We start from the raw sequence: 14,266 nt of genomic DNA on the forward strand, positions 1-14,266 counted from the left end.
CCTTGGGGTCCTCACCTATATAGGGGGCATGGTGGCTGAGCCCCATGGGGTTTTGTGACTGTTCAGGGCACATAACGTGCAGAACCAGTACTCAGGTAATCTCTGCTGTGCAGGCTGTTGGCATTCATACAAGGAACAGTGTTTATGAATTTCTCGATAAAATGGAGCGACACCCTGCCTATTTTCTTAAAAAAATTTTTTAATGATTATTTGAGAGAGAGAGAGAGAGAGAGAGAGAGAGAGAGCAGGGCAGGGTCAGAGAGAGAGGGAGGCACAGAATCCACAGCAGGCTCCAGGCTCTGAGCTGTCAACACAGAGCTCAATGTGGGGCTCAAAACTTTGTGAGATGCTTAACTGACTGGGCCTCCCAGGTGCCGCTGGAACACACATTTTTAAGAGCTTTGTCATACTGGAAATGAAAGAGTAGGGAGAATGCTCTCGTGTCTGCTCCCTAAAGACAAGTGATGGCAGAGTCAGTCGGCAGGAACGCCACCAGCGCTCACAGTGATGTTAATGCCACACAGGCATGGGCCCAAATGCGTTATCAGTGTCTGCATGTAGTGGGACCCAGGAGTGAACCGGTGGATGACCCCCACTTGTCAGCTCGAAAACAGAAGTCCTCAACGTGGTAAACACTTGGTGCCCCAGGGGACCTTCCACATGGGGCCGCCCCAGCAGTCCAGCCTTAGACAAACGCAGGCGGTGAATCACACGTTTTCTGGGGGCGCACATCCACGCTCTAAGGGGAGGCCCACGCGTAGATCACTTTTCCAGGGAAGCTGTTTGCTACGATCGCTCGTACCCATGTTCCGCGATTCATCCTAGAAGGATCAGGCAGGCTTGCAGACGCCCCATTACGGAGTCTCCTGGATCCTGCGGCATGCACTGGGGGGCGTTGTAGAACTGAGGTCATGGAGGGACTGTGCGCCAGCAGTGTTCTGTGTGGCGGGCACCTCAGAACCATGACTATGCAGCCTGTTGACTCTCTCAGGCCTGCGGGTAGTCTCCACTGCCCTGTGGGCTCCCCAGAACTTGCTGGCAGTTGCTGACCGCGGTGCTGACTGTGCCCGGAAGCCTCATGATCCAGGACTGGTGCAGAGTCCACTGGAGCTGCATGCTATTGGGGATGGCGCTCCAGACCCATGGCCTGGCTTTCCCTTTGGCCCGAACATACTCCTGGGATTGGGGTCCAGGAGGAGACGCTAATTGAGGGTGCGTGTGCACAGGTGCAGCAGAGGTGGGGCTCCTCTGGGGGAGCCACCCTGCCACCTGTGACCTCCACGGGGTTGACGCTGTCTCTCTGTCTCTCTCTCCCGTTTTCCAGCGCCGACCAGGCCCTGGACAGATTCGCGATGAAGAAGTTCTATGACGATAAAGTCTCCGATTTAATGCAGCCGTCCCAGAAACGGTAGGTACTCGTCCTTTGTCCCCGAGCCCTAGGGAGGAGCTGGGTGAGAATTCACCTTTCACAAGGTGGGGACGGAAGAGGCATCTCCACTGACCAGCTGAGAATGGGAAGGGAGGGCTGATGGATGCCCGGCGGTGGAGCAAAGCCACGGTGTGTGTGTGCGAGGGGAGCCCGAGCTCTGGGAGGAGGACCCAGGCGTCCTTCCCCGCACGCTCAGTGCACGTGTGGATTTGTGCTCTGACATCGGCGCTGGTTTCTGACTGCAGGGTCGGGTCACTGAGCTGTGTCTGTAACTAGCTGGCGAGGGGAGGTTCTGGGCTGTGCAGGCCACGTGGTCTGTGTCACGGCTGTCCTGATGGAACAGCACACAGGCACTTGGAAATGAGCGAACATGGCTCTGTGGGTAGGTTTGTCGTCGACCCGAGCCCTGCCTAGATGGTCAGCTCCTGAGCGTGGGGCGGGGGGAGGGGGTCTTTCTGTGTGGCTGGCCTCCGTGGTGGGCCACCTCCCAGACTCTGTAGCTCTGCAAGGCCCCCCAGAGACGCTCAGTGTGGGGCGGTGGAGGGCCTGGGAGAAGGGACTGCTGTGTCCCCAGGGGAGTGCACACTGCCCTCTGTACCCAGCTGAAGAAGGCAGGGTTGGGTCAGGGGCTGGCAAATGGGGTCCTGGCCGGCCTCCTCCTCCCAGAGGTACTTCTGTGCCGACGGCAACCTGGAGCCAAGCACGTAGTCTCTGCACTTTTACTTAAAACCAAAAAGAAATTTTTTCAATGTTTATCTTATTTTGAGAGACCGGGAGAGAGAGAGAGAGACAGAGCATGAGCAGGAGAGGGGCAGAGAGAGAGTGAGACACAGAATTGGAAGCAGGCTCCAGGCTCTGAGCTCTCAGCAGGCTCCGAACTCACGAACTGTGAAGATCATGATTTGAGCTGATGTCAGACGCTTAACTGAGGGAGCCACCCAGGCATCTACAGATTATCTTTTCAAGTAGGTGTTTTCGTTTTCCTTGGTAAAATATCCACACGTGGAGTTACTGGATTATATGAGAATTCGATTTTTAACTTTTTAAGGAACCTCGACACATTTCCAGAGCAGCTGCACCAGTTTGCAGTCCCACTAACGGTGCAAGGGGGTTCCCATTTCACTGCGTCCTTGCCAACACCTGTCGTTTCTTGTGCGGTTATGGTAGCCATGGTGACAGGTGTGAGGTGGTGTCTCCTTGTGGCTTTGATTTGTGTTTCCCTGATGATGAGTGATGGTGAACATGTGTTTATGTGTCTGTGGGCTGTCAGGGTGTCTTCTTCGGAGAAATTCTGTTCATGTCTTCTGCCCATTTTCAATTGGATTATTGTCTTTTGGCTTTGTTTTTCTGTTTTTTGTTTTTCTTTGCTTTTGTTTATTGTTCTGGAGTTGTATCACTTCTTCGTGTATTTTCGATACCAACTCCATCGACCATCGTGTGGCAGGCGTGTTCTCCCGTTCAATGGGCCGCCTTGTCCTTTGGACGATTGTCTCTTGTGCTGTGGGGAAGCTGCGTTTGTTTGATATGGTCCCACGTGTTTATTTTTGCTTTTGGTGTCCCAAAGGAAAGAATCATCACCAATGGTTTTTTGTAGGATTTTTATGGTTTCAGGTCTTACGTTTAATTCTTCAATCCACTCTGAGTTCAGATTTGTGTACTGTGTAAGACAGCGGCCTGTTTTCTCAACACTGTTCGTTGCCAAGACCGTCTCCTTAGTCCATTGTAGAATCTTGGCTCCTTTGCCATAAATGTGTTGACCGTTCACGCGTGGCCTTGTTTCTCGGCTCTCTCTTCTGTTCCGTGGATCTGTTTTGATGCTAGTACTGTAGTGTCTTGATGACTACAGTTTTGTAACTCAGTTTGAAACCAGAAGTGTGATGTGTCTGGCTTTCTTAGTTTTTCTTAAGATTGTTTTGGCTATTTAGCTCCATTTCCATTCAAATTTTAAGGTTTTTTTATTTGTTTATTTGTTGCTATTTCTGTGAAAAATCCTCTTGGAATTTCGATAGGGATTGCCTTGAATCTGTGAATCGCTTTCGGTAGGATGAACATTTTAATAATATCTGTTCTTTTTCTCCATGAATGTCTTACAGTTTTCAGCATACTGGTTTTCCTTCCCTTGGTTAAATTTATTCCTAGCTGTTTTGTTCCTTTTGATGCAATAGTGAATGGGCTGGTTTTTTTCTTTTTCTTTCTTTCTTATTTTTAAAAATTTATCTGGGGTACCTGGGTGGCTCAGTCAAACTTCGATTTTGGCTCAGATCATGATCTCGTGATTTGTGGGTTTGAGCCTTGCATAGAGCCTGTTTCAGATTCTGGGTTTCCCTCTCTCTCTGCCCCTCCCCCACTCTTGCTTTGTCTGTCTATGTCTGAAAAATAAACTTTGTAAAAAAGTTTTAAAAAATTTACTTATCCTCAGAGAGACACCGCATGAGTGGAGGAGGGTCAGAGAGAGAGGGAGACAGAGAATCCCCAGCTGACTCCGTGCTGCCAGTGCAGAGCCTCATGGGGGGCTTGAATTCAGGAAACCGCGAGATCATGTCCTGAGCAGAAATCAAAAATCGGACCCTTAACTGACTGAGCATCCTAGCCAACCCTGGGCTCTTCCTTAATTTCTTTTTCTGGTAGTTCTTTCTTAACTGTATAGAAATGCAGCCTATCAATGTATATTAATTTTGTATGCTACAGCTTTACAAAATTGATTTGTTTGAATAATTTTTGAAGGGAGTGTTTAGAGTTTTCTGTGTATAATATCACATCATTTGCAAACTATGACAGATTTCAATCTTTTTGATTCGGATGCCTTTCATTTCATTTCTGATTGCTGTGACTAGGACTTTGACACTGTATTGAATAAAAGTAGCAAGAGTTGGCGTCCTTGTCTTGTTCCTGATTGTGGAGGATAAGCTGTCCTCCTCTCACCGTTGAGTGTGATGTGAGCTGCCAGCTTGTCATGCGTGGCCTTCATTCTGTGGAGGGGTGCTCCTTCCGGACCCACTTTTCTGAGACGCTTTATTATCAACGGATGCAGGGTTTTTTCTGCATCTATCGACACCATCATATGGTTGTATTTCTATCTGCCCAAAATGCTCAGTGCCCACTAAGGAAGAACCTTTGCCTTATTTTCTTCTTTCTGCTCAAAGGACTTACTATAGATTTTTAAAAAAAAATTATTTAATGTTTATTCATTTTTGAGAGACAGAGCTTGAGTGGGAGAGGGACAGAGAGGGAGAGAGATAGAATCAGAAGTCAGCTTCAGGCTCCGAGGTATCAACACAGAGCCTGAGGGGGGGCTTGAACCCACAAACTGCAAGATCATGACCTGAGCCGAAGCCTAGAGTTGGACATTTAACACACAAGTCCCCCGGTACCCTGCTCCTTACTCGTAAAAGCCACAGAGTAGTCTGCCTATGGCTGACACTGAAGAAACCCTTGCCAACGCCCCGGGTGTGCTGAGCAACATGGCGTTTGTTTTGCTTCGATAAAGGGTTTGAAACACGCCTCTGCAGTCTCAGCTTATCCTGAGCATCGTGGACGTGACGGAGTAAAGATTCCAGTTTCGGTTCCCCTTCTGCTCTGCCCTCTTCTGAGAGGGAGTCGAGACAGCGGCACACATGCCCGACCCCATCGCGGAGGCCCAGTGGGCCTGGCGGCCCTTCCCAGGGACTCAAGGCAGGGGGGGTCCTGAGGAGGGGACATTCCTGTGTCCAACCGTGCCCGGTAAAGGGACAAGAGCCCCGGTGTCTGGCCTGCAGACGCTTCAGATTCCTAGGTGTGTCTCAGAGCCGGACATTCCCCAGCATAGCCTCATTCAGCCTTGGGGATTCTGTAGTCTTGACCCGACGCCTTGTGTGTCATAAAGAACGTTAACATGGGAGCTGGGGCAGGTGCCTGGGGACCGGGTGCCCACCGTCGCTCCGTGGGGGGCATGCCCACTGCAGCCAGCAGGCTTCCCCTGCTCAGAGCCCGGTGCCCCGATGCCCTCCTGCGGCGTGCCGCCAGGGACTGGAGCGCTGAGGAGCACGGGTAACCCGCCTGCTCGGCTCCCACGGACAGCACGAGACTGCGTCGTGTCCCCACTGTCCGCACAGCCTGAGAGCGCGTGGAGGACAGATGTGTCCCTGCAGTGGCTCCTTCTGCTTTCCCCCGTGATGTGCTCACACCGGCTCTGATCTACACGCATTCTCACGGAGATCTGAGCCTGTGCACGTGCAGATCACGTGTGTAAGGAGAGGCAAGGGGACTCCAGCCATAAGTTTCTGCTTTGCCGGTGGGTTAGGCAGTGCAGCGAACATTGGCAGATCTCAAGGGGTGACACGAGTGTCCCCCGCCCGTACACCCATTGTGTCCCCACCTTCCAGCTAATTGAGATGACACATTACGAGGTCGTGAGATGACACGACCTCCCCGGGAGTTTCTTTCCTCAGAAGGAGGAGGATATGGGGGGGAGATGGTGGGCGGCCGGGGCCCATCTGCTCCTTCCTGACTTCTTCCCTCACCGCTGCAGGTGACCACCTGCAGTCAGACAGGAAAGAGTGAGGAGCTGCCTCTGGGTGCCATCCCGACCTGCAGGGGTCGGGTTTTTGGGCTGGGGCCCCATGCTGAGCTGGTGCTCCTTATTGTCACGGCTGGAGGAGGGGCAGGGGTGCAGCCTCCACTCTGTCCCCACAGGTTACATGAGCAACATTGGTCATGAGTGCTTGTCTTAGGAGTGGGGTGATGTGTGGAGGGGCGGATCGGATTAGTTCTTCCTTAAAGTCATTTCTGGTCACAGGCATGCTTATGTTATGCCCCACCATGACCTGTACCATATCAGCACCACGTCTGCTTGTCGGAGGGGCCCCTGGCCAGGCGCAGCAGGGAGCCCTGTCCAGGATCTGCATGAGGGGTGGGAGGTGAGGGCCCAGTGGCCCCTTTAGAGGTGTGAGGTGCTTCCAGAGTGTCTTCTCACCCATGGGGGGTGAGGGGGACCATAAAAGGCCCGTTGCCTGGCCCCATGTAGCTCTGGGCTGGGGACAGACAGGCAGGTTGCCCGCAGTGGGGGGTGTCCAGGGATCCTGTTAGGGTTGCGTGCATGGGCTGTGTCCCCCGGGGTCACATGTGGATGCTGAGGCTCACCTCGCTGTGAGCGGTGGGGGCTGGAGCCCCTCCCTGGGACCCTTCCCAGAGCCCAGGAAGCTCCCGGCTTGGGGTCACTGTGGTGAGGGCGCTCTCACCTGGCAGGTACGTGCAGTTCCTCAGTGGGCTCCTGTCTGGGACGGTGAAGATGAACACCGCGCCGCTGTTCCTGCATTTTGTCATCCTGCATGGCACTCCCAACTTCGACACGGGCGGAGGTGCGTGTCCACTCACAGCAGGTCTCCAGGTTTGCTGGGCTGTCTCAACCCTGCACCTAACGGGCCCCCTTCCCCCCACCGAGCCCCAGGCGTCCTTGTCTCCAGCCGGAGAAAGCTGTCTGTGTGTGTCTGTGTGTGGAGGGATGCCCCCTCCTCTCCCCAGGGCCCCTGTGACCCTTGCTCCAGCACTGCTTCCCCGAAGCTGGAGCACAGCCCGTGGCCACCCAGTTTCTTTCTTGCCGTTGGCCACACTGCCGTGTCCGCGGCCCGCCTTTGCAGACACCCCTGCCTCTCTTCCAGTGTGCCGGCCCTTCCTGAAGCTCTACCAGGCCATGCAGCCCGTGTACACGTCAGGCATCTAGTAAGTGTGCTACCTTCACGGGGATGCGGGAAGGGGTGGGGGCGTCCAGTGGGGAGTGCCTGGCCAGCGGCAGAGACAGGGGCATGGGTGGCCCCAGAGAGCGCTGTGGATGCGGGGCCTGGAGGGCCGTGTGGAAGTAGCCATACTGGAGTCCTGTGCCTTTCTTGCTTCCAAGCATTTTAATTTTATTTTTTTAATTTTTTTTTTTTTACTTTTGAGAGGGAGACAGTGCAAGTTGGGGGGAGAAAGAGAGAGACTGAGACAGAGCAAGGGCGGGGGGGCAGAGAATGAGGATGGAACCCTCAGGCGCCCCACCCCTGTGCATTTTAGACAAAAGGCAGACACACGTCCTGGAAATTTGTATACGTTTCTGGGCTTTTCTAGTTTGCTTTCATGTGTGTTTACATGTTTATGAGCATTTTGAGCGTTAATAGAAAGCCAGTCAGGTATGACGTGGCTTACCAAGCCGTCCCCGCTCAGAGCGAGCTGTTGTCCCGTGTCTGGACTGACCGCGGACCCGCACACGGCCTGGCAGTGCCCGCTCAGCTCATCACAGAAGTGCACGGGCCGCACTCCCGCACGCCGCACTCGCTGCCACTTTTGTCAGAGAGACCACGGGAGGTGGATTCCGGAGCCTGGCCGGATGTTTCATGTCCTGAGTTGGCGTTATGAGATTGCCTTTCTCAAATAGCATTTCCGTTACGTCGTGAAGCTGCATTAAGCTCTCCCTTGTTTCTCCCCAAGCAACATCGGCCCCGGAAACCAAAGCAGGATCCATGTCGCCATCGAGCCGGCCCAGCTGCTGAAAGGGGACATCATGGTGAGTGCCGGCGGCGTGTCCCTCTCCTGGCTGTCGCCTATAGGAGGGATGGGAGGCCTTTACCTCAGGGCAGCTGGCTTGCTATCTGAGTAGAGCTATTTTGTTTTCTATCTTTTTTAATGTTTATTTATTTTTGAGAGAGAGAGAGAGAGACGGAGACAGAGCAAGTGCAGAAAAGGGGCAGAGAGACACAGAATCCGTACCAGGCTCCAGGCTCCGAGCTGCCACCTGGTTCTGGGATGAGAGTAGCTGCTCATTGTTGCCTATGCAGAGAATCTTCCATCTCATGAGTTGTAGAGAAATCCGCCACAGGGGAAACGCTGAGGCACCCTGGCTTCCCACACGTCCAGAACCGATTTGTGTAGTGTCCCCGGGGCCTGGGGACATCTGTGACCATGTTGTAAGTGGCTCATCCAAAGCTTTTGAAGATTCTTATTTATTAAAAATAAATATTTTCAATATTTATTTATTTTGGGGGGGAGAGAGGGCACGCGTGTGCCAGCGGGGAGAGAGAGAGAGAGAGAGGAGAGAGAATTTCAAGCAGGCTCCACGCTCAGCACAGAGACTGATGTGGGGCTCGATCCCATGACCCTGGAATATGTCCTGAGCCAAAATCAAGAGTCAGATGCTCAAGTGCCTGAGCCACCCATTCGCTGCTAATCCTTTGGATATTAAAGGTTGGCCCATTGTGAATTCTCAGGTAAATCAGGTCAGGGGCGTCAGAAACGTAGGTTCCCGGGGCATAGACATTACACTGCTATGTCCCTGCAAGAGGTGTCTGCAGGTGCACGTGACAGACACATGTCCCCCGTCCTTGGGGACCTCGACGTGGAGGGGCTGGTGTCCTCATGCCACAAGTGAGAGAGCTGAGGCATCCAGTGGGCCGCTGTGTTGCACTGTCCCTGGGAAGGAAAGCCTTCTCCTCTGGAGTGTTCTGAGAGCAGCTCGCTGCCTCCTCCTTTGGTGAGGAGACCCAGGGAGAACCTGGAGGGTGTGTCTGCCTTCTGCCTGTGCGGCCGCGGGGCGCATCTCCCAGGACCTCCGTGATTGTTGGCCGTCGGGCAGAGCAGTGATTGGGCACCTGCTGTGTTGCCCCCCCTCCCCCGGGCTGTGCATGGCTGCGGCTTCCCTCTGCACACCAGCTCCGTGCTGGGGTCTAGTGTTCCAGCTTTGAAAAGGAGGCTGAGGGATCAAGAGAGGCTAGCGGGGCCACCGTTAGGATGGCACCCTTGTCCCCAGGTCCGTGCTCCTGGGCATGGCAGTGGCCAAGTCCCTTGCGAGGACCTGAAGGAGGCCGCCCTGCGATTTTGGAAAGACGGCCCTCAAACCCAGGGGGGCCTCCCTCCCCACCTGACCTGACTGCGGCTGGTGGCCACAGGGTCTTCATGACGCGGTGGGTGTGCCTGGCCTGGGTCCCTCATCACCCCCCCTTCCTGCCTCCTCCCCTCCTTCCTACACATCCTTCCCATCCCCTCCCTCCCTCTTCCTCCCTTATTTACACAACTGTCCTGCTTTGACTGTCTTGAGCTTTCTGGGTCTCTGTGTGGGGCCATAGCACAGGAAGGAAGGGAGGGACAGGGTGACATCTTTGTCGTGGAGGAGGCTGGTGGGGACCGTGGACCTTCTGTGGAAGATGGATCTGAGGACGGGCCCCAGTGGGGCAGGCGGGCGGTCATTCTGAGGCGGGTGCAGGCACGTGGCGGGGGCACCGAGGTCCCCAGGCCTCAAGGCTCCAGAGGCTTGCTGGGTGTGCCCAGATGTCCTTGTGACAGTTAGCCATAGCTGGGTTGTGCAGGCTCAGGGAGGCGGTGTTCTTGCAGGGAAGCTGGTGTTCCCAAAGGTCCTCTCAGTGTCCCAAGAACACCCCCTCACCCTGGAGGGTCACCTTTGTTGGAGTGCAAGGAAGAGCAGCTGGGGCTCAGAGGGGCCGGGACATGGCCTTGGGGGAAAGCGAGGCTGTTCCGCACAGCCATGTGGGGGTGGTGGCCGTGTCCCCAGGACAGGCTGGACCCTGCATCTGGGTGCCCACGGGCTCTTCCACCTGCAGGGTCTGGGTGTCCTGGGAGGCCCACCTCCATGAGCTCGAAGCCCCCTTCAGCCAAGTGAGAAACCCCACATGGCAAAGGGGTTGGGCGGGCTAGGATGCTTGGCTCCGCCAATGAGTGTGGCTGGTGAGGAGCTGGGGAGGCCACGGCCCCTGCTCCGGAAGCCCACAGGCCCCGGCCAGGGCCTGTGTGTGTCCCACCCCTGGGGCCCCAGGAAGCCTCCAGAGCGGGTCCGCTGGGATGCAGTTGAGAGGTGGTGTGGGAGCCTCGGAGGGATCTGGTTTGGCTCTTGGAGAACGGGAGGCAGGTCGGGTGGGGGGTAGGGGGCACACGGCAAGCTTGCCCATGTGACGTCTCTGTGGCTGGAAGTTGTCCTGTGTGCTGGGAACGTTGTGACCTGTGCTGCGTTTTCATGACGAACATGTCTCTGGGAACCCATGGCCGTGTGACAGGTGCCTGTCACCACATGCACATGGCCCACGTGGTCTCTGGCATACTCGTGAGCGGATCTGATGTGGCTGCGCGGGATTCACTGTGGCGTCTGGCTCTGTCCCCGGGCCTCCTTTGCTATGGTGGGAAGTCCCAAAAGGTGGTCAGATGGCACTTCTTGGAAATTTCGTTCCCCACGAACTTGTGAGCCACCTGGGGCTGAGCAGAGGCGTCCAGAGGCCCAGGTGGGGGCATTGGGCCCCTGGGTCCCCAGGCAGAGGAGGCTGGGCTGGGCTGGCAACCTGGCCATCAGGAGCGGGCTCTGGGGCCAGGGCTCACGGTCCCTGGGGAATCCGAGAAGGGGAGCCTCCAGATGGCATCATGGATGGGGGGTGTTGAGGGCACAGACGGGTGGGGGCTGAGCCCCCACCCTGAGAAGATGCGTTGTAGCAAGAACCCTGCACTTGGGACTTGAGGGGGCCTGATGAGGGGGTGGCCAACCCAGGAGCGAGGGGGCCTGTTCGGGCCCTCCTTCCTCCCGCCAGGCTCACCTTGGGGCCTGGTGCTCAAGTGGAAGAGATTGGGGGCCTTGTGAGGAGGGGGCCTCTGGGAGGGACAGGGCTGTGCTGGGGTCTCCTGCCTGCCCAGCCTTCCGGATATCTCCAGGTCCCCTGCCCCCCAGCCCAGTCCCTCCCCTTCTGGTTGTCTCTACAGATTGTTCCCTCTGCCCCTGACCTTCCATCAGATCCCGCCAGTCTTGACAGTGGCTTGGCACCTTGTCTTCCCTGCTTCTCCTTGCAGGTCCTCACTGCCCTCACTCCCTTCTGGGCCGTGCCAGGACCCCAGGTCCCCCCCGCCCTGTGTCCACCAGCCACTAATGCCCAACGGCTGGTTTCTGAGAACCTCCCCACGTGTCCCCCGTGCTTCCTGTCTTACCCAGTCCTGAGCTGCCCATCCAGGTCCTGAGCTCAGCACGGGTGTGAGTCCTTGGAGCTGTGCTCCACGCCCTGAGACCCTGTCTGCACAGGGCATTCCTGCAACGGCCCGGCACTGTCCTGCATGAGGGGCTGGGGTCCAAGGGGCTTCCTGCCCCCTCATCATTCAGCCCCTGAGAGGCTGCGTTTTGCAGGGACCCCTTCTTCTGGGTCTTCTCCGTCAGAGGTGGGGGTCCGTGCTGCCACCTGTAGGCTGTGATCTGTGTCTGCTCTGTGGCCAGAGATGCCTCTGTGTGCTGCGCTCTGTGGTGCCTGGCGTCTGTCCGCAGCTCATCTCTGTGCTCGCCAAGGGCAGTGGCTCAGCCTCTCCGAGAGCCGGTGATGGTGGCCGCTGGGCCCACGCCTGAGGCCAGAGGCTGGAGCACGCTGGCCAGCCAAGTCTCCAGCATCGTGGTTCTGCACCTGGGGCTGCCGGCCTCCGGGGTGTTTTGTCCCCTGCTGCCACCACCCTGCCTCGTCTGCCAGCTTGTGTATCTGTGAGAGGAACCTGCGAAGATGTCCTAGGTGCTGTCACAGGAGATGCTGGTCCCCACGCAGCGGCCCCTCCCCCAGCTCTGCGCGTTCCTGCCTCCGTGGGTATTTTTAGGCCCCTCTGTCAGTGCCTTAGTTGACGGATGTTTCCTGTGTTTACGGTTCATTTTGTGCACTCTGCACTTAGTCTCTGCGGCCTTATCAGGTGGGCGGAGGGCGTGGGGGGCTCCAGCTGGGAAGCGGTATTTTTCCATGCATGGGGTGACTGTCCCCAGTGCCGCTCACGGAAATGAGTCCCCAAGACTTTCAGATCAGGAATGTGTCTCCGAGAGACCAAAAAGGACTTTGAACCTCTTGGATTAGTACCCAGCTGGTCTTTTTTTTTTAATTTTTGAGAGAGAGAGAGAAAGAGACCACAAACAGGGGAGGGACAGAGAGAGAGAGAGAGAGAGAGAGAGAGAGAGAGAGAGGGAGAGAGAATCCCAAGCATATTTAATAAACAAGTACCTACATGAAAGAATAATCGACACAACTCTGACAAGTGTAAGACAGGGTCTAGTTTCTCTTTTGCTTTTTAAAATTTGTTTATTTTGAGAGGGAGGAAGAGAGAGAGCACACATCAGAGGAGAGGCAGAGAGCGGGAGAGAGAATCCTAAGGAGGCTCCACGCTGTCAGCACAGAGCCCGCCTCGGGTCTCAAACTCCCAAACCGTGAGATCATGACCTGAGCCTGAACCGAGAGTCATCTGCTCAACTGACTGAGCCCCCCATGTGCCCCAGATCTCTTCGTGCAAGACACCAGGCAGAGTGGGCCAGGGCTCGTCCTAGTGACCTTGTGTACCTTAATCTCCTCTTTCAAAATTGTGTCTCCAGGCACAAGTCCATTTTGGGGTTTCGGTTTCAGCATGTGAATTGGGGGGGTCGGACACAACCTGGCCCATAACACCCGTGCTCGTTAGCAGCCCTGTCCTGGTGAGATTGGCAGCAACGTCCAGAAGCAGGGGCGTCGATGGGTCACCGGTGTGCCCTCCGTCATTCACAGCGGTGTGTGTGGCCTGGAAGGCGGGAAAGGGGATCACAGGCAGGTCCTGCCCCCCAGAGTTAGAGTCTCATCCTTGAGGACAGTGAGCAGGTGTGTGACTCGTGCGCAGAGAGCCCTGTGAGGGTCCCGCAGGGAGAGACCGGCCTGGGATGTCACAGCTGGCCCAGAGGATGCCCAGGGCAGCCCGACACTCCCATCGTGATCTGTGGGCACACGTTGTGGGGTGGCTCGGAGCCCCAGACCTTCTGATTCCACCCGAAGTTGACTTCCAGGGTCATTGCGGGAGGAAGGTGTGACAGAGCTGGCAGGTGTCTCCAGGGCAGTGTGAACCACACCTGCTCCTGGCGTGTCCCCAGGAGCCCTGAGCAGCTCCTGCCTCCCCGATCTCCGGTGACCCACCTGAGGCGCGCACCCTTTGGTCTTGCCCTTGCCTGTGCCGGTACATTCTTACTCTGTCTCGCTGATTGGGCACCTCTGCAGAGTCCGTTGACATACGCACCTTATGTCCGACGACCTGCGCACCTTCCAGAGGGCAGGGTCTCAGGTCCTGGGGGCGGAGGGCGGAGCCTCCATGAGCACAGGCTTGCAGTCGTGTTACTTCCGTGTTACTTCCGCAAGGAATTCGTGTGGGAGCCTGGCCCGGGGCTGAGGGCCTGGAAGGGCTTGTAACCACTGTCCCGTCCAGGTCCCGCTGCCTCCGTGGTGCAGATCCTGTGGTCCCTTACATTTTGTCCTAGTGATTGCGGGGCTCCATAACCTCAATCCCATGACCCACCCTCTAATCAGGGGCTGCCTGCCCCCCTGGAGCCATTGTGGACACACAGCACCGTCCTTCTCTCCTTCCTGCTGTGGGCGCTTCTGTGCGCCTCCTCGGCCGCCTTCCTCTGCGGACTTTACTCCTCCGCCACGTGGTTCGCATGGACCTCCTCCACTGTGCCTGTGCGCACACCTTCCTCCCTTCCTGTGCGGGCATCTCCCAGACCTGGGCTGGGCTTCATCCTGTCCACAGTCTTAGCTTCACGGCCGTGCTTTTGTGCGTAGCCAGCACCTGCTGACCTTTCCATGGGTGTGGATGCGAATTCCAGTCTTTCAGAATCTTGGTTTGTGCTGGCGCTAGATGGTGTGGGTGTTAGGACTGAGGAGGTTTCCAGCCTTTTCAGGGTGAGATTGCGGCCCGTCCTTGGAGCCCCACCGCCGGGGCCACCAGCAAAGTGAGTGCACTGGGGGACTCTCCTTCCTGGTGAGGAGTGTTGAGGGTCCTGTTTCTTCTGCTGTTTGTACTGAGCAGGTGGGTGTTGGGATCACTTGGGGAGGTGGCTCCAAGTAGGACAAGGGCTGG

At 56.2% G+C, this 14,266-nt stretch overlaps 1 protein-coding gene across 6 annotated transcripts in view; it reads left to right on the plus strand.

Annotated features, from left to right (window-relative positions):
- Window positions 1–14,266, plus strand: part of TNS3 (tensin 3) — a 152,685-nt gene that overhangs the window by 56,719 nt on the left and 81,700 nt on the right. For all 6 annotated transcript variants that reach the window (XM_029930773.1, XM_029930765.1, XM_029930782.1 and 3 more), the window contains 4 exons: window positions 1,325–1,408; window positions 6,653–6,765; window positions 7,066–7,126; window positions 7,871–7,946. In XM_029930773.1, coding sequence (XP_029786633.1) covers window positions 1,325–1,408; window positions 6,653–6,765; window positions 7,066–7,126; window positions 7,871–7,946 — 334 coding nt within the window. The remainder of the gene's footprint in view (window positions 1–1,324; window positions 1,409–6,652; window positions 6,766–7,065; window positions 7,127–7,870; window positions 7,947–14,266) is intronic.

Source organism: Suricata suricatta, chromosome 2, assembly GCF_006229205.1.
Source record: "Suricata suricatta isolate VVHF042 chromosome 2, meerkat_22Aug2017_6uvM2_HiC, whole genome shotgun sequence".
Lineage (NCBI taxonomy): Eukaryota > Metazoa > Chordata > Mammalia > Carnivora > Herpestidae > Suricata > Suricata suricatta.